General features: G+C 35.6%; 1 protein-coding gene across 1 annotated transcript in view; it reads right to left on the bottom strand.

The window, feature by feature from the left end:
• The window catches only part of MAN2A1 (mannosidase alpha class 2A member 1), a 236,724-nt gene that overhangs the window by 33,296 nt on the left and 177,121 nt on the right, over positions 1-26,307 (bottom strand). The window contains exons 14-17 of the mRNA XM_069088155.1: positions 25,370-25,588; positions 24,822-24,944; positions 15,921-16,035; positions 253-386 (exon numbers count right to left, since the gene is read on the bottom strand). Of these exons, the coding sequence (XP_068944256.1) occupies positions 253-386; positions 15,921-16,035; positions 24,822-24,944; positions 25,370-25,588 (591 nt within the window). The remainder of the gene's footprint in view (positions 1-252; positions 387-15,920; positions 16,036-24,821; positions 24,945-25,369; positions 25,589-26,307) is intronic.

Raw genomic sequence — 26,307 nt, 5'->3', positions numbered from 1 at the left:
TGTGATGAGTACTATATTTCACGCCTTCACGATGGGGAGAGAAAAGGTGGAGGAAAGGAAAAAAAATTGGAACTGAAAATAAAATAAAACTTTTAACAATTAAGTTTTAAGAAATTTTTTTAAAAATCAGTTTACTTTAAAATAAAAGCTTACATTTAATCTATTTTTAAATTGATACTAAATTAACAGTTGAAGCATTATTAAACATTACTAGTCTGTGCGTTATATTTCTACTTTAAAGAGAATATTTACCTGATATCCATTTAGATCAGTATAAAATCTTTTGTGACTGTTTATGTCAGAAGAGATTCTCATTGCAATCTCACGGTTATATTCTCCTCTGATGTCCAAAATATTGGCAACTTCCACAGACTGACCCTCTATTCCTGAATTGGAAACAATATATTATAGCTTGTCAAAAAGTTCTTTTATATTTTTTGTTTAAATAACATACTAAACACCCTTCCAAATAGTTGATAACCATTTTTAACCAGTCTTCTTTAACCTGAATATTACTATATAGCAATATAAATTTCAAATGTTTACTACCAGAAGAAATTTTAATTCCATAGCATATATGACTTAGCAGAATATATGAATGTTCTTTCAAAGAATTATAACATATGGTAAACATGTATAATTATAACATATGTAAACATGTTTGTATACACACACACACACACACACGACTTGCAGTCTGGCCAAGAATCCACACTAATATAAATTTACTGGTATAACAATGCTGTTGGAATATGAAATCTGCTTAACCTCAACTATATAGATTTCTGGAAAAGCACTGATGAATGATCTACCATAAGAACAGGTAAATATTAAGGATCCAGGAATCCTAGGTATTTTCCCCAGAAAGGTGTGAGCATAAAATATAGGTAAGTTCATATTATGCAGAAAAAAAAAGGGCAGGGCTTGAGAAGCTTTACATATGCAATCCTGACTCCACTAAGTTCAGCTTGGGTGGAATTTTTTAAAAAGGACCGAGCACTCCTTCCTGATCACTACCCCTAATATTAAGCTTCATATTTCCAATATTTCTAAATAGGAACCCTCATCCATTTTCCTATTATTTCTTCTTTACTTTCTTTGATCAGAAATGATGATCATAAGTAAAAAAACAAAGCTGAAAGTGTCTGGGAAAGACAGCTTACGCTAAATTTGAGTTCCAACTTTGCCCCTGGGAGAAGAGTCAATGAAGTGATAAGTATCTGCAAGGTATGTGTTGTATATATAAATTCAACTTGTCTAAGGCAGTTCACAAAGCACAGTATTTTATGGTGTTTCTCAGGTGTCTAATAGATTTTTATTACAGTGTAGATCCTGCTCTCTCTTGCTAACACATGACTTTCTAGGATTATTCCAACTTACAGAACCAGAATGTTAACAGAAAGCTAGGATTTCTAACTTTAAGCCACCACTATGCTGCAGAAGTGGAAATTATGTGTGTGATTCCTAGGTGAAATTAAAATAATTTTTGCTTTGGAATAATTTTTGTTTTTGAACTACTGCTTAGCACAACACCTGGTACTTAAAAAATGCTTATGGATGAATGAACCAGAAGGCTGAGAGCACAGGAACAAGGGGTTTCAGGGTACTTTGTAGGAAGACCATCTTATCTTAAAAAAAAAAAAAATATATATATATATATATATATGTATATATATATATATATACACACACACACACACATATACACACACACACACAAGGATTTTTTTTTTTTTTGCAAGAAATTTTATTGTTGGCAGTTAGTTTCAGAGTTGGAGCAGGCCAAAGCATCTTGATAAGCCCAGGTCAAGCTGGCTAGAAGATGCTGAGTCTACTGACTAAGTACTTGTCCCATCCAGTCAGGAGTCTACTTGTAGGTGTTACAGCTGATTACAAAATCATCTTTTTCTAAGATTAACTTTATAGCCTGTCATCTGAGTTTCAAACTAGACACCAACATTTCCCCCCATGCTTCAGGAATGCCTTTTCATCTCATTTCTGGTTCTTGGAATCCTTACCTCCTACAAGGTATAATTCAAGTTTCACTTTCTACATAAAACCTTTCCTGATGTCCCCACATATTCCTGTTTTCCTTGCACTTTGTACTTAGTATTTTATTTGGAGATATATTTTTTAAGTACTTTGCATTTATCTGTCTGCATATTTCCGGAGTTGAATGTAAGCTCCCTAAGTGCGGGTAATATTTTATTTTTTGTTATCAGTGCCTAATACAGTGACTGGCAGAGAGCAAATGTGAATGATGATGATTGATGCGTGAATTGAATTATAACAGGCTTCATCTCTAATTCCAACCAGTTAACTTGGAAATAAATTATCTTTCATCACAAGGTATACAGCTTAAAGATATTAATTGGCTGAAAGGATCTATTAGCAGTATCAGGGAAAAATATTTAAATCACATTGCTGACCTGTGCCTAAAAGTAACCAATGAGGTCTTAAGGAAGGAAGATTTTATTCCGAAGCACAAAATACCTCCCTTTCATTTTATTTTCATTTTCTAGAAGAAAATTTTTATAAGTTACAATAAAAATACATCATCTTAAACAATTTCTGCAAATGAATCAATTACATTAAAATGTTCAGCATAACCATGTGAAACTGTAGGGAAAATGGCAAAAACTAGCAGTCAGACTGAATGGTCCAATGGATTCTCAGGATTTTCATTCTGCTGAGAAACAGAGAGGAAGCTGGTATAGCGGAGAGTGCTGGATTCGAAGGCATAGGAGACGTGGTTTGAAATCCCACACTTCTGGACCATATGAGACATAAAGCTCTTGTGTAAAGCTCCCTGCAAACCCAGAAGACAGCAATTGCTACCTATTTCTCTCTTTAGGTTCTCTAGTCAACAAAATTAATATTATTAAATATAAGCATAAAGTATTAAAGCAATTCTGATCCCCCTTTCTGGAGTAAAACCCCAGAGGAGGAAACTGAATGTCATGGGGCTTTGACCCACCAGTGGTACATCGTCAACTGCAAACAGGAGCACGGGAAAGACCTCACGATATCTATGGGAAATCCCACTTCTACTTTCATTCTATGTTGGGCAAAGATCTTTGGTGATCATGTTCTTCCTCCCTTTATTCTTTCACCTGATGTTTGTGATCTGGGTATTGCTGAACCAGGCTTTTCAAGCTATTACAGCTATCAGAGAGTTGTGATTGGCTTTCAGGAATGGTTGGGAGACACCTTGTTAGAAGAGTAGTTTTTTTTTTCCTTTTGCTTTGATACGATAATCAAATTCTTTTTCATAATCAACAAATGAAAGGAATAGGGGCTCGGCCAGTAATTTTACCGTTACAAGGAACTCCAGGATGAGGAACCTACCTTTATCAATGCAGGTTCTATCACTACCTCTGGAAACTTATAAGTCTTAGTTGTCTCAATAAATAATAAGAACGAGAATCTTTTATTCCCTACATCTTTCAACTGCTTCGTGGTGAAGCTTTGGTATGTTGCTTGTACATACTGAGTATTTGTTGTTAAAGATCATACTACATCGCATACGTGCATGAGGAAGGACCAACAAAAGAAAATTAAATGGCAACCATGCCTAAAATGAGTTTACTTAAAAAAAAAAGGAAATTATGAAGGAAATGTAGCAGCTTTATTTTTGGAGATAACAAAATTAAGTACTCTGATTTAACTAGTATTTTCCACTGCAGCACAAGAAATATATTTAGACATAGCTATATTAACAAGTAAGGCCTTACTCACCTTGTTAAAGATATTTGTGCACTGAAATTTTGTTATTATTCTTTATAGAATCTGAGTTAGCATTCATAAAGGAAAACAATGAAGGAAAAAAAGTGAAAGGCACTAAATATCAGAGGCCTTTGATTTTCACTTTAGCACTAATCCAGGCCAATTTCTAAGCATTGGTCAAACAATGAAAAGATAGAACTTGAGAAGATTCACATCCATATTACTATACTATCCTGCATATCTATGTAGTTTTAATTAATTCTTACTTTCTTTTTACTTATTCCTAAAAGCAATCAAGATCTCCCAATTTTTTTTTCCAACTGTAACTTGCTCAAGGAGAAGAGCATAGTGGATGGTACAGAATTGGTGTGGTTCTGTGGCTATGAGCAAGTCATTTAAGCTTTTGGTGCCCCAGGAACTCTCCAAGATTATAAAGTGCAGAGGAACAATCTATGCTGAGAGAGGAAACTCCTCACAAGAAATTGCCAACAAAAGAAATCATAGGTCCAATAAAAAAAAAACCAAAATATCATGAGTAAGCTACTACCTGCGCATAAATAGCTCTATGGCAACAAATACATTAAGTCAGATCCTCCACATCCCCTGTTAGTCATGTTGGGTAGATTGGCACACATTGCAACATGGTACTCCCACTTCCCTTTTGAGAAGAGTATGATCTGCTAATCTTGTTAGGATTCAGAGCAGTAACTCTGGAAGTTTCCTGACATAGAGGCTAGAGTGTTTTTGTTTTCCTCCCCTTTAAAAGGCAAGGAAATTACCCTCAAAACTTATATAGAGCAAGGGATTAAGTCTCAAATGACTGAGGAGTTCCCATTTGCCTAAGGCAACTGTACTGAGGGAAGTATTGAGTATTAAAGACTCCAGAGGCTTCCTTGTGAGACATCACACCTTTCTCACCATATGTATCACAAATACAAAAGTGAAGTGAGCTTTGCCAAACTTAATCAACACAATCTTTGCCTGTCTATACTATTAAACTTTTTGCTAAATATTATTTATGAGTATTACATTTTTCCCCCAATCTGGAGTCTAAACCCCCCAGAAAGACGCAAGTCAGACCTTGCATGGATTATTCTTCAAGAAATTACTCTCTTTAAACACAAATCTGAAAAAGAGGTAACAGATAACACCTTGCTCCACACCAACTGTGATTCTGGTGTTCCTAAAAAAAGGAAGAAGCACCCCTAATATGTCAGTGAGTCAACTATTCTTCTATAAAAAGGGAAAGCTAAGATGCCATCTTTGAGGGAACTACCATATTGCCACTTTAATGTGGATACAGATGTGGAGGACCACAGGACCTATTTCACAATCAATACATCCCTCCGCCACCCTCATTTTAACCTGGACATAAAGAACAGCCTTAAAAAAAAATCTCAAGGGGCAGCTAGGTGGAACAGTGAGTAAAGCACCGGCCCCGGAGTCAGGAGGACCCGAGTTCATTTCCAGCCTCAGACACTTAACACCCACAAAAAAAACTAGCCATGTAACCTTGGGCAAGTTACCCAAGGGCCCTCCAAAAAGGCAAATAAATAAATAAATCTCATTTGGAACATGTTTTTTTGTATGGTTTTTTTCCCCTTTACTGTCCCAAAATGGATGCTGTTACCACATAATCACTTATTAGGAGGCCTTTGCTACCAAATGTAAAAGTTTAAAGCAGTAGGAGAAAATAATCAAATCATCTCATTTTAAAACTCCTGAACCTAACATAGAGTCCTTAGTCAAACTGTTCTAAGTATCCTAAATTTAAGCATTCATTTAGAATCTATACCTCTCATTAGGTACATATTCCATTTCCTGCTGATTCAAAACAGCAACTCTTCTGAAACTTATATTAGAAGTATCTAGAGAGGAGTGGTGATGCCAAGTGTCTTGCTCAGTCAAAGAATCTGTATATGTCTTGAGTGAGAGTCAGATCTTCCCAACAGAGGCTGGCAAGACTGGTATTTATGTATGGTAAGCTCCTAGCAGAACTATTCCCTTTCTATAGTCATATTCCTAGAGTTTACCATAGCAGCTGGCAAATAGTAGGCACTTAACAAATGCTTATTACCATCAAGGCTTTGAAAAGAGACAAGCACATATACCTTATTGAATTCCTACTTCTAAGTGTATCTATATATGGATACTTCTCAGTGAATACCAATAGTATTTAATTATCTCATTAATAATGCAATAGTTCTGATCAGAAGTGATGAAGCCCTGAAGTAGGGTGGTAACCCTGCACCTAGAGAGAAAAGTACAAATGGAATAAATGTACATGTTTTACAGAAGAGAATTAGCCACCAACTGGAAAAAAGGAAGTGAGGGATAACAAAGAGTCAAGTGTAACCCTTAAATTACAAAACTGTGGCAACTGGAAGGATAGTGGTACATTCAAAATAAGTTTGCAGGAGAAGAAGATTTAGGAGAAAAATAAAGAGTTACATTTTGAACATTCTCAGTTTTGAGATACCGGGTAGCAGTATTAATCAGGCAGTTGGCAATGATGTAATTAGGCAGCAGGCAACATGTGAACAGAGCTGAGGAAAAAAATTAGGGCTGGACATATAGACTTTGGCATAATTTTTATAGGAACACTTGAACCCATGAGATCACCAAAGGAAAATGCACTGAGGGATGAGAAAAGGGTCTGGCATAGAGCTCTGATAGATATATGTAATTGTATATTATGTATGTATATGTACATATGTATATTAACAAATATATTATAACAAATAATACACATGTGTATATTAACAAATATACATATTTGATAGATATACATAACTGAGGGCAGGAGAAGGACAATGATCCAGCAAAGGAGATAGAAAAGGAACGGGAAAAGGTCCAGGTGATAACTATGTTACAGGAAGTCAAAAGAAAGATTATCCAGGACGAGAGCAGTGATGAACTGTCAGAAGCTGCAAAACTCTGACAGAACTGTTACAATAAAAGGGCTACAATGGAGCTAGGTTATAAATGGGTTAAGAAATGAGGGTATGGGGGGGGGCAGCTAGGTGGCACAGTGAATAGAGCACTGGCCCTGGAGTCAGAAGGTCCTGAGTTCAAATCCAGCTTCAGACACTTAACACTTACTAGCCATGTGACCTTGGGCAAGTCACTTAACCCCAACTGCCCCCCCCAAAAAAAGAAATGAGGGGATGATAAGGATGCAGAAGCAGTAAGAACAGATGTCTTCCTAGCAATCTAGCAGTGAAAGGGAAAAGAGATGAAGTAGAATAACTTGAGAGAATGACAGAATCAATCATGTGCTATATAGATATCAGAGAGAGGGGCAATAGGAATGAAGAGATTGAAAATGAAGGAGGCAGGAGGGAAGAATAAAGAAAATGAGAGTGGGGAAAAGATCCAGGGAGGAGAGAGGGAAGCAATGGCACAAGCAAATGATGTGTGAGGAAGGAATAAAAGCATAAGTAACAGGAATAACCCTGAAAGAGCAAAGAATCCCTTCTTCCTCAAAGACTTCAGTAAGATGTAGAAGGATTTAGTGGTGTGGGGTAAAAGACATTTGAATCATTCGATTCAAATATTTTTATTAAGTGTCTACTATGTACTGGGGATATAAAGATTCAAAAGAAGAAATCAAAGCACTAGTGATTAGGAGAAATGCAAATTAAAACAACTCTGAGATACCACCTCATACCTATCAGATTTGCTAACAAGACAAAAAAGAAAAGGACAAATACTGGAGGTGCTGTGGAAAAATTGGGACACTAATGCATTGTTGATGAAATTGTGAACTAATCTAATCATTCTGAAGAATGATTGGGAACTATGCCCAAAGAGCTATGAAACTGTACATAATCTTTGACCCAGCATACCATTGCTAGGTCTGAATCTTTAAAGAGATCAAAGAAAAGAGGAGAAATAGATATACAAAAGTATTGATACCGTCTCTTTTTTTTTTTTTTTGTGGTGGTCAAGAATCAGAAATTGATGGGATACCCATCATTTGGAGAACAGCTGAACAAGCTGTGGTAACAACTGTGATGGAACAACATACTATAAGAAATGACAAGCAGGATGCTTCCAGAAAAACCTAGGAAGACTTATATGAACTAACGTAAAATGAAATGAGCAAACCCAGAAGAACACTATACACAGCATCAGCAATACCAAACAATGATCAACTGTGAATGACTTAGCAATACAATGATCCAAAAATTTACAAGGGACTTATGGAAAATGCAAGAAAAAGAACTGATGGCATATGAATATAAATTGAAACATACTTTTTAAACTTTATTTTTTTGGGGGGGTAAGAGGGAGTCTTTTTTTTTTCCCTTTTGTAACATAGCTAATATGGAAATTACTCAAACTGCCTCCTTAGTGAAAGCAAAGGAGAAGAGGCAAGGGAAAAAACTGGAACAAAAAAAAAAAACCTACATTAAAAACGTTTGCTCATAGCTTCCCAAAGAAGGAGGTACCAACCTGGAGGGGCACTGGAACAAACCAGGGAGTTTAAGGGGTTTGAAGTGACACAAATTTTTTAATAAACTGTTAAAGGGTTAAAGAAAGTAGATTTCAGGACGGGGTGGGGAATGAGTAATTTTTTTTTTTAAAGGGAGCAGTAGGCCAAATAAGTTTAAATATTATAAGGATGATCAACTGTAAAAAGATCTGCCTGTTCTGATCAAGACAATACCATAGGACCCATAATGAACAATGCTATCCACCTCCAGAGAAAACAGACGATTTCTGAGTGCAAATTGAAGCAAACTTTTAAATTTGGTTTTTCATGGAAGTTTTTGTGTATGTTTTCATTTGACATATGGCTAATATGGAAATGTATTTGGTATAACTTCATAAGCACAATAGATATACCGCTTGCTTTCTCAACAGAATGTTTAAAAAAAAAACTTTTTACATGTAATTAGGAAATATTTAATGAAATAAAAAATGTCCAAAAAACCCAGCAGAGATTATAACACTGATGCATTCTTTTTTTTTAATTTTTTTTCCAAATGCTTTATTAACTGCTGATTTACAGCATTCATTTCCGCCAAATTTTGAGTTACAAATTTTCTTCCTGGTTTTCCCCTACCCACCACCCCAAAATAGCAGTCCCACAGGATATCCCCTCCTCCAATCTGCTCTCTCCCATATTTCCTCCCATACCCCTTTCGATTTTTCCAATGGATCTCTATGACTCAATGCCTGTATATCGTATTTCCCAATTACATGTAAAATAGTATTAATAATGGCATATATATATATAAACACACACACACACACACACATATATATATATATTTGATTTTAAAACTTTCAATTCCAGATTCGTTCCCTTCCTCCCTTGTCACCCAGCCTTACTGGGAAGATAAGCAGTTCAGTATAGGTTGTACATGTGTGGCTAATGCAAAACAATAACATAGTAAATATATTGTAAAAGACTGACTATATTTCCCTCCCTCCTATTCCACCTCCCACTTGTTCTATTCTCTACTTTGATCCTGTTCCTTTTCAAAAGTGGGAGCTTCCAACTTCCCTCCCCCCCCCTAGCCTGCCCTCCCATCATCCCCCCACTCATCCCCTTCCCCCCCTACTCTCCTGGAGGGTGAGATACCCTATTTAGTGTGTGTTTCATTCCCTCCTCAAGCCAAGTTCAATGGGAATAAGGTTGACCCATTCCCCTCCATTGTAACCATTTTCCCTTGCCTCTTTTATATGAGAAAGTTAACGCCATTCTGACTCTCCCCATCTCCTCTCATTATATTCCTCTCTCACCTCTTAATTTCACCTTTTAAGTATCATCCCTTCCTGTTAAATTGGTCCTGTACCCTCTATCTATGTATACTTGTAAACATATATACACACATTCACATATGTATTCATATGCACATATACCCTCATATATAGACATATATATGTCTATATATATATATATATATTTCTATTCCTTTCAACTACTGAGAAAAGTTTGATAAGTTACAATTATTGTTTTTCCATGGAGGAATGTTAATAGTTCAACTTGGATAAGTTCCTTATGATTTCTTTTCCCTGTTTACCTTCTCATGCTTCTTGTATCTGAATGTCAAATTTTCTATTCAACTCTGGTTTTTTCAGCAAGAATGCTTGAAAGTCCTCTATTCCACTGAATGACCAAATTTTCCCCTGAAACATGATACTCAGTTTTGCTGGGTTTTCAACCCAGCTCCTTTGACCTCTGGAATATCATATTCCAAGCCCTTCGATCCCTCAGTGTAGAAGCTGTGCCAGATCCTGGGTTATCCTGATTGTGTTTCCACAATATTCAAAACATTTCTTCCTGGCTGCTTGTAATATTCTCTCCTTAATTTTGGAATTCCAGAACCTGGCTATAATATTCCTAGGAGTTATCTTTATGGGATCTCTTTCAGGAGGTGATCAGTGGATTCTTTCAACCTCTATTTTGCCCTCTGGTTCTAAAACATCAGGGCAGTTTTCTTTGAGAACTTCCTGGAGGATGATTTCTAGGTTCTTACTTTGGTCATGGCTTTCAGGCAGTCCAATAATTTTTCAATGATCTCTCCTGGATCTATTTTCCAGGTCAGTGGTTTTTCCCATGAGATATTTCACATTGCCTTCTATTCTTTCATTTGTTTGGATCTGTTTAACAGCATCTTGATTTCTCATAAAGTCATTAGCTTCCATTTTCTCCAATCTAATTCTGAAGCAATGACTCTCCTCAGTGAGCTTTTGAGATTCTTTTTCTATCTGGCAAATTTGGCCTTTTAAGGCATTCTTCTCCTCGTTGCCTTTTTGAGCCTCTTTTGCCATTTGAGTTAGTCTATTTTTTAAGGTATGATTTTCCTCAGTTAGGCTGTTGACTCTCATTTCATAATTTTCTTGCATCATTCTCATTTCTCTTCCCAATTTTTCCTCCACTTCTCTTATCTGCTTCTTAAGGTCTTCTATGGCCTGTAACCAGCTTGTATTTTCCTTTGAAGCTTTTGGTGCAGGAGTTCTGACTTCACTGTTTTCCTCCTGTTCCATGCTTTGCTCCTTCTTATCCCCAAAATAGGAGTGTAATCTTGGAATCTTACGTCTGCTTTGATTCCTTTGCCTGATCATGTCGCCCCTCAGTCACTTGACCCCTGGGCTTTTTGCCACAGTAGGACTCTGCCACCAGACAGGGGAACTTTCTTCCCAAACGCTGGGGTTTTCTCAGCTGCCAGAGGTATTAGATGGGTGCCCTCTCTGAGGCCTCCACACGCTCTGGCAAGCTGGACCCACACCCCACGACCTCCAGTCTAGACTGCAATCCAGATCCAAGCAGGTTAAAGCAAGAGCAATTACCCCTCAGACTGGTGCTTGGTCCCCCTACACTCTACATGCCAGGAGCTGAAGCTGCCACGTGGCGCTGGCTGGCTGTGCCAGCATCTCAGCGGCTTCTCACCCCTGGGCCAAAAGCCAAGCACTCCCACTGGTCCCAAAGTCCAGACTGCACTGACCTCTCACTTTGTTCTTTGCATCTGTGTGTTGGTAAATGTGGAAATGGCCACAGCTGCTGCTGATCTGGAGGCCCTCTGGCTGTGGCTGGTCAGGCCCGCCCTGGTGCTAAAGCCTTGGCATGGGGCTGGGCTTGGCTCCCAGAGCGCTGTGCTGGATTCCTGCCAGCCTGCCGGGCTGTTCTCAGAGGGAGATTACGTTCTCTGTGTCATTTTGTGGGTTCTGCAGCTCCAAAGTTTGTTTAGAGTCCCCTTTTTACATGGATTGGGGAAGGTGGAAGCCGGAGCCACGGGGAGGTCATGCTTCTACTCTACCATCTTGGCTCCGCCCCCCATAATTCCAACACTGATGCATTCTTATTCTTGCAATTTACTCACATTCTTTTATAAATACTCCACAAGGGATACATCCAAAAGTGCTGAGGGCTTTGCTTACTGAGGATGCCAATGGAGTATCTGGACTATTGTATAACTTATACATCAGTTATCTCACACTCACTAAGTAAGTAGGCCATATTTGCAATTCAAAGTCTAATGTAATTCTTCTCTTTTACACTGAGATCAAGGATGGCCATAAAGAATGCACAGATTTTAAAAGATTTTGTTGTAGAGATAGAAAAGTAGTCACGAGTAAACAGTTTTTAATATTTTCTTGGTTGTTTTTTTGAAGTGATAAAATCTTTGACTTTTAAAATTATTTGGTATCCCTTCTTCCTCGGCTATCTTGAGTGTCAATCCTGAAATGTCCTTAAAATGATAATCTCCTTTAAGGAGGAATTTTAGTTGGTCTAGTCCAGCTGCTCTTACTAGCTTTATTTTTTTTGTGTCATTTATGTTACTTGTGTCATTTGTGTCACTTATGTCACACAATGGGGACTGTGATGCTCAACCTATATATTGAGGCTGGTGAAGAATGTTAAGGGGTCCCTTGAACTTGTCTTTTGTGTTGCCAAATTTTCCAGAAACACAGAACCCAGAATATGCAGCAGGAGGCCCTGAACCTGTCAAGGAGGAAATCTCACCCTGAGGCGACATAATAAGTTATTCACATCGCAAACTAGACTCCCTATGTGTCCTTGGGAGGCAAGACAGTGCCAGCCAGTCCACACTAGGTGGAAAAGTTGCTTGTGCAGCTCAGACCCTTGTAGATGAGCGGACCATACTATAGTAGCTGCCAAGAGAAAAGAAGGCAACTTTTGTCATAGTCTTGCTCCTCCTCTTTGGGAGGGATTTTGTCCTTTTCACACCTTTACTTCAACTTTCCCCCCCATGTCATACCCCTTTAGGTGGAAACTTCTGGTAGCTCTTCTTCCCTCTGTCTTGCTATTATAAAAATACAAACTTCTGTACAGATTGTGAACTCTTTCGTTTCCTCATGCATGTTCATTTCTTATAATAAACCTAGTTTTCATGTAAGTTTGTGAAACTGTAGTTGCCTGTTGACAAGGCCCTACTATTGCTGATAAATTCTTTTTTACAGTCATTCATATCTTTTACATTTTTATTCTTCAATTTTATCCTTATATGCTTTGGGTATAATCTGCTTTTACTGGATCTCTTGTCAAGTTTTCTGTAAATTTACTTTTCTCTTCTAGTACTTCTTACTGTATTATGAAGTGATATTGTTCAATATTCTAAACACTGTTGCCTTTGACTGCTATACATCTGTTTGGCAAGAACAAGTCTTTTCAATATCTACTCTCATTTGGTCACCTTATAGAGATGGATTTATGTTTATTGTAATTTTTTACAATAATCTGTGTTAACATATGTTCTTTTATCCATTTCCTATAATATATAAATTTCTCACCTATCTTCTTTTTAGCTAATTTGTAAATGTTTTCTCCTTTGCTCAACAAGTTGGTGGTCTGACTGTATAAAGAAAGCAGATTTGGAAATTGTTCTCACATTTGCAACCAGTTGATTCTGTATGCTAAATAAATGTACAGTATGTTTTTAAAGAAGAACCTAAGTGGGAAATTGCTATTGTGTTCAAACGTCTAACATGTACTAATGAGAATGTCGAGACATAGTAAATAGATGAGACTTTAGGAATATGTATAAGCAAAATGTATCTAAGGCAAAAGGCTCAGTAACACAATTATCATCAATAAAATGAAGCTGGACTTGATCTCTAAGATACCATAGAATAGACTCTATAATATATTACGTATAATGGAAGTTAACAGTTCACAAAACCACTGGATTCTAGTATTTGTAGAGAAATTTTCTGAATAGAAAATGAAAGCTAGAAGGGGCTTTTAATCTTGTTTTGGGCCTTATTCCAATTTCTACATTTTACAAATAAGGAAATTGAGGTCTACAAAAGTTAAAAGATTTGCCCAAGGTCACACAATTAAGTCAGTAATAGAGGAGGACTGCCAAATATCCTTTCAATTTTTTTTTTTGTAGATTTGTTAGGCTCTGAAGAAATGAAAATTATTTTAAGTCAATGATGTTTCCAAAAGCCAAATGTCACAGAATAATTATTTCCAAAAATTATATTGAAATTTATATTGCAGAAAAATTTTGCATGCACTCCTTTATTGCTAAATACTTCTATGTATTGGGATTAACCAATCATTTCAACCAAAAAAGTTTCTGAAACAGTTCATTACATTTTGCCTTCAAGCTACTTGTTTTCTTTCAGGAAATTCATCACGGGCCCTATTTTTTTTTTTAAATATGTTAGTGAGAGATAAGGCAGAAATATTTAGAAATTTTCTCCTAAGGGCAGCAGAGTGATGATAACAAGCACCATAATTTATACTCACAAAAAATATCTGCCTTAGAGAAAACTTGAAGACATACATCATAATAGATCTAAGGCTTGAACCCTTTTGTCAGCATTGGAAAATATATGTAAAAGGCTGGTAACCCATAGCAACCTAAAACTTCAAAGCTTGATGTCAGAAACTAGGACACCCAGTAAAACAGTTACAGCTCCGAAGACAAAGGAAAGCATAGCTGGCAAAGGTCACTTACAGATCATAGTGTCAATGTAAATTAAGTGTTTCTGTAGGCAGGTACAATATCAATTCTAACAAAAAGGGATACAGAGACTTTTCAAATACAGACACTTTCCATATTCTAACTCTGAGATTTCAGAAGGGAAGTTAAACATTTGTATAACACTGAGGATATTAGAAGGGAAGTACAACGTTTTTCTAACATTATAAAGCTGCAATTTGATGGCAAGTTAATTTTTTTTACTTCATTTCACCAGGAAAATATTCATAGTACCTACAGATTAAATAATCTTATAACTCTGAAAGTACTTTGGAAGAAGTTGTTAAAAGTAGCTGGGTAGAGTGATATATAGAATCAAGATTTAGAAAGAGACCTGCCTTAGACTCTAGCAGTATGACCCTGGGGAAGTCACTGTGTGTTTCCTTAACTATACAATGGAGATAATTATTACCATGTATTTCAAAGTTGCTGTGAGGATCAAATAAGATAACACATGTAAAATCTTTTGTAAACCTTAAAGCATCATATAAATATTAACTGCAAATATATGTATATAAGCTATTGAATCTAACAGAAGGAAAAGTACACTAAAGTCTCCCTAACAACCCTGTTTTGATATGACTTTAACGGAAATGTATACAAACCATCCTAGGGGAGGATGAAGAACTTTTAGTGCCTTAAATTTTAAGAGCTTTGAAATTACAATTATTAACTACAATTACGAATAACATTAACTTTATGAAGTATAATCACAAAAATTATCCATTTGAGCCATAACAAAATACTCTGAACCAAGCAAGGTTAACAAGATTTCTCTTCTCAATTTTAACAATATGAATGATAGCTGACATTTATTTGGTGACTTAAGATCTCCAAAGCACTCTGTCATTTCATTTGATCTTAATTTATGAAATTTATATAATTTGCACTTAATTTATGAAACATACTGGAAGGAAACAAAATCTCAGAAATAATTAGGAATAATGAGAAATAATTAGCCCAAGATTCAACTAAATCCAAACATTTATTAATGTCTTTCTATGTGCAATGATCACATGGCATTCTGGGGCCACATGTTTTTCAGAATATGAAAGGGGAAAGGGGGAGGGGCGAATGGAGGGATTTTTTAATTTTAAGAAGATTTTCAAAAGAATTTTTATTTGGGGGTAAAAATATGGTACAAGAAATAAACTACACAAAATCTATTTAAAATTATTTTGTTATGCTTCAATGATTCTAGTTCTTTTAAAAAGTTTTAAATTAAACTAGATCAGAAAGACTTAGTTACTTATTAAAGATAAATCATTTATATTATGAATTTTTTCTATTTCTTTATCATTCTTACTGGGTGAAAACTGATCGATCTTTTTGTCCACTTATTATTAAATGAATTAGAAATGTAACAATTTTATTTCAGAATTAAAATTTACAAACTATCTTTCCTCTATGTCCTATTTTCCTCTACCTTGGAAAGTCAGTATCAAACAACAAAATGGTTCCACTCATTCAAAGAATTTCATTCGATCATAGATTTAGAGTAGATCATAGATTTACAGTAGAGGTATAGGATGCATCTAATTTTACTGATGAGAAAAGAGGCTCCGGAAGAAGTGACTTGGCCACTGCTACACAGGAAGTAGCAGAGTCTAGATCTGAACCCAGGTCTTCTGACTCCAAATCTATGCTTTTCCCCTATACCACCATGCACAAAAATATTTGCTTCATAGTCCAAATATTTTGGGAAACACATCTTTAGTGTATTCTTACCCTGAACATTATAAAGTCGCACGTTGTGTTTCAAATTAGGAAAGAGACATGTAACTTCTGAATAAATCCTTCCAAGTGTCACTCTGATAAAAGGTGGATCAGCAGAAATGTAAGGCTAAAGGAAGAAAATTAAATTTTTATGAAAAATCTTTAACCTTTTGTAATTTTCCAAGAAAATTACAAAATATATTCTTATACTCTAAGAAAAGTATTTTTTCTTCTAAACCCACAAACCACAATTGCTTACCAAGTCAATGTATCTGTAAAGATGCACTGTTTCCCAAGGCTATGTTAGGTGGCACATTAGGTTAACCAAATATACTACCTTTAAGTTTTTAAAAGCTTTCAATGATGGGGCGGCTAGGTGACGCAGTGAGTAAAGCACTGGCCCCGGAGTCAGGAGGACCTGAGTTTGGTTCCGGCCTGAGACACTTAATACCCACACAAAAATACTAGCCATGTAACCTTGGGCAAGTTACTTAACTTCAATTGCCCTCCAAAAGGCCAAAAAAAAAAAAAGCTTTCAATGTCACCTCATTTGTCCTGAATTGTGTGAATTATTTGACAGGACATATGCCGGTCCTGCCAGGCCTCTACCACATACTTACAATTAAGGTAACCAAACTAAAAGAATAGCCCATGAAAATTTTAATTTTCTGTTTATGAACCAGACAGGGAAAAATTTAGATGGGAGCTGGTCTTAAAAGTCAAAAGAAGCAGTGAGAGAGCCTATACCAACTGTTAAGGACCACTGGAAGAAATCATCTCATTGATATGTAATTTGAGTTTTTCCAAAGATGGAAAAGCTATCTATACTATTCAGTTATTATTCTGGGTGATAACATAGCAAAATCACTCGGATGAAAGGTTAAGAATAACTCCTGTGAGAGTGCCAAGACAAACTGTCATGGAAAGGATAGCTTTAAATAATAGTATTTTTTAAAAGTATATGAAAAGTCTGAGTCAGCTAACCATCAGGCACCAGAATTTTGGAGTTTGCTTCAAAAGATGAAATAATGCTGAGGAGGTGATATAGTGGGAAAAGCACTGGTATTGGAATTAGAGGATCTGTCTGAGTTCAAGTACCACCTCTGATGTTTACCTGTTGTATGACCTAAGGGAAATCATTTAATTTCTCTGTGCCTCAGTTTTCTCATCTGTAAAATGATGGAGTTGAACTAGATGACCTCTGAGGCTCCTTCCACCTTGGCATCTATGACCCTTTGAAGTGTGATTGCCAGGCTAAATGTTAGAAGATTGCTGTCCCATTAGTCACATAATCCTAGGCTGTCCAATGTCCATGACCCTCCGTCTCTCCATCGGAAAAATGGAGGCAAAATGCACTCTGCCCATATGCTGCTCTAAGGGTCGAATGGAAGAAGGTCTGTAAAAGTGTGCTATATTTCTATGGTGATACAGGGATCATTATTATTATCTGACTCAAAGACCACAACTAGGTAGAAATCTTTAAGGAGAAGACTTGAAAAAAATAAGAACTACACCTTTCTAAAATATGATGTCCCAAATGGAATATAACATTTTAATGTCATTTGATCAAAAAAAAGTCCAGCAGGACCATAACCTTTCTTAGTTTTGGACATTAATGCAGCTCAAGATGGTGTTCACTTTTTTGGATGCAGTATTACACTGTTGATTCATACTGACTTTGCAGGCCAGAAAAACCAGTAGGCCTTTTTAAGACAAACTATCTTTCTAAAAGCAAATTTATCTTCCACTCTTCCACTTTTGGGGTTTTTTTTGCCTTTTTTGGAGGGCAATTGGGGTTAAGTGACTTGCCCAAGGTCACATGGCCGGTTTTTGTGTTACGTGTCTGAGGCCGTATTTGAACTCAGGTTCCTCTGACTCCAGGGCCGGTGCTCTGTTCACTAAGCCACTTAGCCTCCCCCCACTCTTATACTTGGAAAAATTATCTTTTTAAAATCAAAGTTTAAGTCTTTATATTTTTGTCTATTAACTCCTATCTTACTAGATTTGGCTCAATATTATATGCCAAGATCTTTTTGGAACTCACAGTGTCCCACTCCCCTGGTAAGTAAGAGTTATCATAACTGTACACCTCAGACTGTACATAAATATTAAAAAAACGTGATGGCACTTGACGGCCTGATCACATCTGACGAATCTGCTTCAACAACCTGAGTAGCGTTTTAATTCAATCTGAAATGAATGGTCATACTTAACTGTTGAACTAAATAACTGAGCAGAGTTCCCTCCCTAGGTATATTCTGTGAAAATTTAGGTGATTTATATCTGTAGTATTCCCCTAACCTACCAGATCCCCTAATAAAAAAGGGAATGAGGTTATTCTTACACTACCAGCTTTTGATCAAATGATACTGGATCTTTGTGATTACTGCATCATTTTGTAAATGTTCATTAATAATATCTTCTATATGTTTCAGAACTGTTTCTAGGAATTAAAGCCATCTGGCACAGAATTTGTAGACTAGTCTTTTTGTTTTGTTTTTTTAATTGGGACAATATTGTCCCTTCTTTAATTTTGCAAGACCTCTATAATCTTTCAAAAATTACTGACAGTGTCTCACTTATGCTAAATCTTCAAATATCTGTGGATATCGCTCTACACTGTGGCTTAAATAATCAAGAGGAACTAGAAGCATACTTCCTCCGTATTCACCAAGAAGTATTTACTAAGTACCTACTGTGTGCAGACACTATGCTCAGCACTGGGAATATAAAGACAAAAATTAAACATTCCCTGATCTCAAGATGCTTACACTCTAAAAAAAGAGAAAACGCTTAAGTAAAAATGGAACATATATTCCTTTCCAATTTAAATACAATTTGCCTTAACAGAAATTTTTTTTTAAAAATCCAAGAGTTTGAATATTCCACTTCTCCATAATCAGTTATCATTGTCCCAACTACCTAAAGTATCATTAATGTATTTCCCCTTTTATTCTCTTTCCTTGACCTCCAAAATAGCTTTTATTCTTTTATTTCTGGGGAGAGGCAGCAATTGGTATTAAATGACTTGCCCATGGTCACACAACTAATGTCTGAGGTCAGATTTGAATTTAGACTCTCTTGACTACAGGGCCAATATTCTATCCATAGCACCACCCAGCTGCCCCAAAAATGGCTCTTAAAAAATAATTTCTGTTCTCTTTAGTTTTACTCAGGTTCAGTTCATTCTGAGCCTTGGTAATCCTGATACTATTATTTTTGAAAATAAATGAAAGCTAGGTGCTATACTGTTTAGAATGCTAGACTTCTAATCAAGAAGATCTGAGTTCAAATCCAGCCTCAGACATTTACTGGCAGTGTGAACCTGTGTGCTTCAGTTTCCTTATCTGTCAAGTGTTGCGAATGATGGACTCAATCTCATACAATTGTTTTGAAGATAAATGAGATGGTATGTATAAATATTAATGTTATTATTGTTGGATTCATCCTGTAAATCTGCTCTTGCTTCCGTCTTCCGCAGACATCTTTTTAAAAATCAAAGCTGGCTTTAAGTTCCTAATCCATTTACTTTGGTTTCTAGTGCTGCTCCCTCTTCTTCCTCTTCAGAATTGTGAATCCATCGTGCAGCCCACACTGGTCTCTTTACTATGTCTTCCTTTTCCTTTGAGTGGTATAAATTTCATTCTTGGGAGCCTTGTATCCTTCCTCCAGGCTGAAGTCATTTGTAGAATTTTAGGCAATTTAGCCTTTTTCTGAACCCTTTGAAATCTATTATCTCCAATTCTTAGGTAAACGTAACTATGTCAGGCTTTTTCAACTTCTTTCCTTTTTTTCCTTTTTTGAGGAGGGAAGAAGACAAATCAATTGGGGTTAAGTGACAAGGTCACACGGCTAATAAGTGTGTCAAGTATTTGAGGCCGGATTTGAACTCAGGTCCTCCTGACTCCAGGGTCGGTGCTCTATTTACTTTGCCACCCTGCGCCCTGCCCCTTTTTTCACCTTCTTTATGCCAAATTTTAAAGTGGAAGTTATTTAATTTCAAGATTTCCAGGATTTTCACTTTCCAATTCCTACTTGGTAGAAGGATTATGTGCAGAATAAATTTCCCCTTATTGATTCCTCTACCTTTTTTAAGTATAAAACTATCATTTAGGCAGAAAGAAATAATTAGATTCTCTGTTCTGATAGAAAACCAGCAAACGTCTGGATAATTTATGTTCTCTATCAATAGTCCATTAGTCAAGCAACAAGCATTTATTAAGTCTTTACTCTGTGCCAATCACCGTGTTAAGGCACTGGGGACATAAAGTAAACAAGGAAAAAAAAGTCCATGCTCTCAAAGACTACTACAACACTAGGCCTCTATGCTGTACATGAGATCCATTTCTTCAAGTTCTCATCTATGTCTTCCTGTTTAGGTGTTATATAATATAATCCACTTCTCTTTTTGCCTCCACTGATCTTAATTACACACTCCCATCAATGATTACACCCCAAAGTACCTAAATTTTCTGACATAAACATATTCCTGTGGTGTACCTCTCTCTCTCTCTCTCTCTCTCTCTCTCTCTCTCTCTCTCTCTCTCTTTATATATTTTATATATATATATATATATATATATATATATATATATATATATACACACACCATTCTCCTATCTCTACATCTTCCCCCATTTTGTTACTTATTAATAATGCCCTATTGCAGTCATGGATGGTATACTACTCTGTCTCTTTAAGGTTAAAAAGAATACTCTGGTTGTGTCATGAAGGATAAATTCTAGCAGAGAGAGATAGGAGCCTGGAAGTAAATTCAGAACTACAAACTACCCTACATAGTCAGGCTTTATGTTCCTTTAAAGAAAAGGTATCTCTTTACTTGGGGAAAAAAAAAAAAAACAACTAAAAGTTATACAGGGTTTGACTTCCTTAAAACAAATTTTTTTTCCCGAACTTATAAACCAAGTGAGAACATTTCCATATAAACAGTACAACAGAAAACAGAAGACTCTATATGAAATCTCCATTTTATGTTGTTTGTTTTAAAATATTCACACATATATAAAATAATCCCACAGATATATACATACACAATAAATTTTACACCTTCTTTACAGAGAAGCTGTCACTTCTCTTTCAGGGAGTGGAAGGTAAGATTCATCATAGGACTTATGGAGACATGGTTAATAAGTGCTCTGATAAGAGGTATCTTCAGAATAATTTTACTTTCCAATGTTGTCCTTGTGTAAACTCTTCTCGATTGTTTGCTTCTATCAGCATCAGTTCATACTGTCAAGGATTCTCTACAATTGTCTCTTCCCTAATTTCATAAGGCTCAACAATAGTACACTACATTTATTTTGTTCAATCATTCCCCAATTGTCTAAGAGGCAATTGAAGGCAGTCCTTTAGATCCTGATTCTGTTTCTTCCCCTCCCACTGCTTCTCTTTTTAACATTCCTTTCAGGAACAAGAAGTTTGCTTTCTTTGTAACTCTTCCCTTTCCAGTATTATCCTTCCTCTTAATCCCCTCTCCATGAATGTCATCTCTACTTATTTCCTTCTGGAACTGGATTCACAGCTATAAAAAAATTGTGTAGTTGTATTTTTCTTTCGTTCACTTCAAGTACAAGTGAAGTTTATTCATATGATGCACATTTCCCTTACCCTTTCTACTGTATTCATATTTTCTTTCCATTCACACTAATTAAGATATAATAGCAAGCCCTATTACCTTCCTCTCCTTTCTACACCAGTGTATTCCTTTTATCCCTCCTTTTTCTTCCTCCTCTTCAAACTCACATAACAGAACCAATCCACTCCCTAGGATCTCTGTTTTCTCATTCAATCCTTTCAATATTGTTTTAAAATGTTACTGTTTTAAGGGAAACTTATTTTCTTGTCCATTAGAAAGTTAGCACTACATCATCATATAATTTATTCCAATTGCTGAAATACATTTATCTCTTTAGGTTTCTCTGAACTCTTGTGCTTATTATTTCAAAGTTCCTGCCCAATTCTGATTTTTTTCATCAGAAATGCTTTGAAAATTCACTTTCTCCCCTGTAAGATTACCACAAATTTGAAGAGTAATGATTACTGGTTGTAAGCCTCTTTCTTTTGTCTTTAGGAATTCTGTATTCCAAGATCACCTTTCATTTTAGGTAGAAGCTGCCAGGTCTTGTGTGATTTTGACTGTTGTTACCAATTTCTTGAACTGCTCTCTGGATTTATACAGTATTTTTCTTCTTTGATTTGGTAGCTCTAGATTTTGAGTGTGACACTCCTGGGACTTTTTATTTTGAAATTCCTCTCAGGAGATAATCAATGGATATTTTTTTTATGTTTACTTTGTTCTCTGGTTCCAATCTATCTGGATTTTAATTTATGACTTATTAAATTATCTTTCCTTGACCTGTTTTCCAGGTCATTAAAAAATAAGCTTATATTTTCTTCTAATTTTTTTAATATTTTGGTTTTTTTTCTAACTTTTTTGCTGTTTCATAGAGTCAATGATTTTTTTCTTTTGGTCTCTTCTAGTTCTTAGAAAATCCATTTCTTGGTTAAGTTCCACTATTTTTTCTTCTAACTTACTCTCTTTCATATTCTTTCCTCAGCGTTTTTATTTCATTTCATTATCTCTTGATTCAATTATTCTAGGTATTCACATAGTCCTTGTAATCCTTTTTTTTCTTTTAATCTCTGCTTGCAGGTGTTATGGAGTTAGATTTGTAATAATTAATATTGGATGATGTTTTCCTTGATTTATTCATCTCTCTAGCTTTACTTAGTTCCTGGGCTGAGATTTAGTGACAGAGTGAGGGTATAATCCCCATTGTGCTTGCGTGAGGTTCAGTGAGTGGTATTTCTTGGCATCCTTTAGCTTCTTGTGCTAAAATAAGTGTTTTCTATCCCTTGGGGTAGGATTGCCCTGGAACTTTTGAGATTGAGAGTGTAGAATATTTAGGGTATTCTCTGATGTCTCAGGACAAGATGACAGGGTTCTGGGCTGCCTTGGTCTGAGTACAGTGGTTGACTGGCACCACACTGGTCAGTACTTACTCTTGCTCCCTGGGGCTTTCAAGATCTCTATCCTGAGGTTTTCTTGGGGAAGCCACTTACTTTTATTGCATTCATATATAGAACATAGCAAGCTCCCTGTCCCTGACCATCTCTAATACTAGAAGGCTTGCTGGGTGAGTGGAAGTTTTTTTTTTTAGCAGTTTTAGGTAGATGTCATTTACTGTAGTTTCTCCTTCAATTTCTTTATAAATATTTGGCCTGATGGAAACTTCAAGGTTTTGATGGTGTCAATGGTGGGGAACCTGCATCCTCAAGGCCCTTTGACTGAAGTGTGGCACTTAAGGACCTAGAGGGCTACATGTGGCCTCAGGGCTGCAGGCTCCCCACTCCTGGTATAAGAATTTTGGAGCTAGGTGGTCTGTTTCTTCTTTAGATGACTATCTTAGCAGAAATCTAAACTTTAAAATTATTTTCATATTTCATTTAATTTCCACATTAATACCCTATGAGGCATTAGCAGTTCAGATACTACTTTCATCTTAGCGGCGAGAAACCTAAGGTTCACATAAAGAAAGTATGTACCATGCCTAAAAATAAAGTCAGCTGAGATCAAAACCAAGCATTTCAACTACTAGTATGGTACTCTTTAAGCAGAACCTATATTATATTGCCTATGACCAAACACTTCTGTTTGTTCTCAATATTAGCAATGTGTATGAAATTTTCAATTTAACATTTGAGCTAAAGAGCAAGTTAAGAAAATCTTTAACTATAATTTTGTTTTATGGGTTAATAATTTTAAAATACAGAGTGATAAACTAAAGCTTGACTAAGAAAAATCCATTCTTCTAACTATAAACCAACTAGGTAAAGTAACCATTAAGACAATATTCATAGTACCACTTAAAATCTGTTACACATTTTAGTAATGCTTCTGTATTTGAATTTTCACTAAGGTTTATTCATATTGTATTTTCCAGAGATTTAGAGTATAAATATTGTCCTTTTTCATCTTATCCCTTATACCCCTTCAAATTTTCAATATTACTTTTTACTATTCAAACATATATTCTATTCTATCACAGTTTTTTAGGAATTTTTCTTATTTATTACTCAAAGAACATACCATGAATCAAATAGAGACAGAATTACAGATCTAGTAAATAAATTACAGAATTTTCAAATTAAAATAAAATAATGTTCATTTTAAGGAGTGAGTTCTAAAAGATAATGGTTATTTTCTTTCATCATCCTTGGATTGTATAAGTATAGGTGTCAATGAAAAAACAAATTACTAAAAGTTGAGAAGGAGATTTAAATAAGAAAACACATGGAGCCTAGAAAATCTATAAATAAATGGATGACCAAAAAGTACTTTGGACTCAAAATGCATGAATATGGGCACAAATAAACATAAAATCACATGCAGAGAACTGCATACTGTCAGTACCATTTCTATTTATAAGGACAATGTGTTAACTATAAAATTTGAAATAAATTTTATTCTGAAAAATTGGAGAAAAATTAGAGAATTATGTCATTAACTGCATCAATTTTCCAGATTTTATTTATTATTTTCCATCATAAACGATTAAGTAAACTGACAATGTATGGCCTAAAACTTAAGTGAATACATGGTGAAAAGATCAATAAATAGGCCTATGGGATAATAGAGTTAGGCACTGGAAAGAAACTTTGGAGGTGACTTTATCCAAACCATTTTTTTACACATAAAGAAACTAGAGGCTGTGACTCACCCAAGGTTACATACTATATAATAGGTAGTAAGCAACGCCATCAAGATTCAAATACATGATCTTATGACTCCAGGTTTAGGTCTATACATTTTAACCAAACCTCTTTTGAGTTTTCTTTCTCATATCTTAATATTCAAAGAATATTTGAGTGCTTAAGCATTCAGAATCATACCTTGGCTTCTCCATCAGGTAAGAAAAGATAAGCACCACTCTTATCTCTACCATTTCTAGTTCCATACCATGTAAACTCTACTTTGACTTCATGAATTTTACCATCTTCTTTATTAGTCATTCTCTAAGGAAAGAAAATTCCCCTTTTATTAAGTTTTAACAACCAAAATACCACAAATCTTAAGTACAAATAAATAATCTCACTATCTTGATTTCCTATTTAAGGAAAGTATAAAACCCCAAGGAAGGAATCAACTTAGTAGTGGCAAACTTCCAAGACTCCTGTTGGATCAGTATGAAAAGATATTGCCTTCACAAGGGTCATTATAAAAAAATACAAGGGGGTATGGGGACAACTTTAGGAAATTTAAACCATAAAAGGGGCTACTGTCCATCTAGACCCTATCCCCACAATTTCTATAAATTCTATATAGTTCCCAATACATACTGGTTAGCAGAGGTGAAGGGGGAGAGGAGGTTTCTGCATATTGTGATTATTTTTTTGCATATAAACACTAATGATAAGGGATAATATTTATTTTGACATACCTCCATTAATCCAGATCCACTAAAATCAAGTTTTATATATGAGTTCTCTATAGTTATGACATCTGTACTGACTTTCATTTCTTTTATCTTGAAAATTGTTCCAGAACTTGCTTCTGTATTATAGACTGTATAAGCAGCCACGTGTGACTCTGAGCTCTCTGATTCCAAAAGCTGGTATACTTTCATACTTAATGGCAGTAGATGGGCTAAAAAGGAAATCTGTTGAATGTGGGGGAAAAAAACAGTTAAAGAATTCAACCAACTATCAAGTGTTATTGGTGAGGCAAAAAAATCTTCCTTATGATACAAAATTTTTAACACTAAATGGAACAAATCTATCCCTGACAAAATCTATCCCTGAACAAATCTATAGCCTGGACAAGCTAGGGTAAAACTCCATAAGATATCAGAGTTAGCGTGCTGCAGTGAAGAGAGCACAGTGGACTTGGAAGTCAAGAAGACCTTAGTTTAGATCCCACCTTGGACATTCATTAGCTGTGTGACTTGGGTTAAGAAACATAACCTCTCCAGATTCTAACTTCATCTGTAAAAAGAGAAAACTTGACCCAATGACCTCAAAGAGCCTTTCTAAAACTGGGATGCTATAATCAAATACTGCAAGCATTATATGGCTAATGTTTAATAAATGTGCTGAATGTTAAAATGAAAGAATCAAAGATAAAAACACTTTTTGAAAAATAAAATGTCGATTCCAGAAGTTCATAACATGCTCTAGATTTGTAAAATAAAGGTGATATACTTGGCATGTTTCCTCTAAGTTTATATCAGACCCCTTCACTAATTCCCTTTCAAAGTAATATAATTCCAATTAAGTAAACCCCAGACTAAAAATTCCATCTGCAGGGTTAAATTTGGAACACCATTTAACATACATTACTTAATGAAAGAAATGTTTATATTACATGGCTTATATCTTT

Source organism: Petaurus breviceps, unplaced genomic scaffold (assembly GCF_028583685.1).
Source record: "Petaurus breviceps papuanus isolate PSGF00001 unplaced genomic scaffold, PetGlider_PUasm1.0 184, whole genome shotgun sequence".
NCBI classification, from domain to species: domain Eukaryota; kingdom Metazoa; phylum Chordata; class Mammalia; order Diprotodontia; family Petauridae; genus Petaurus; species Petaurus breviceps.
Note: the sequence above shows the minus strand (reverse complement) of the source record. Positions and strands in the feature narration are given on the sequence as shown.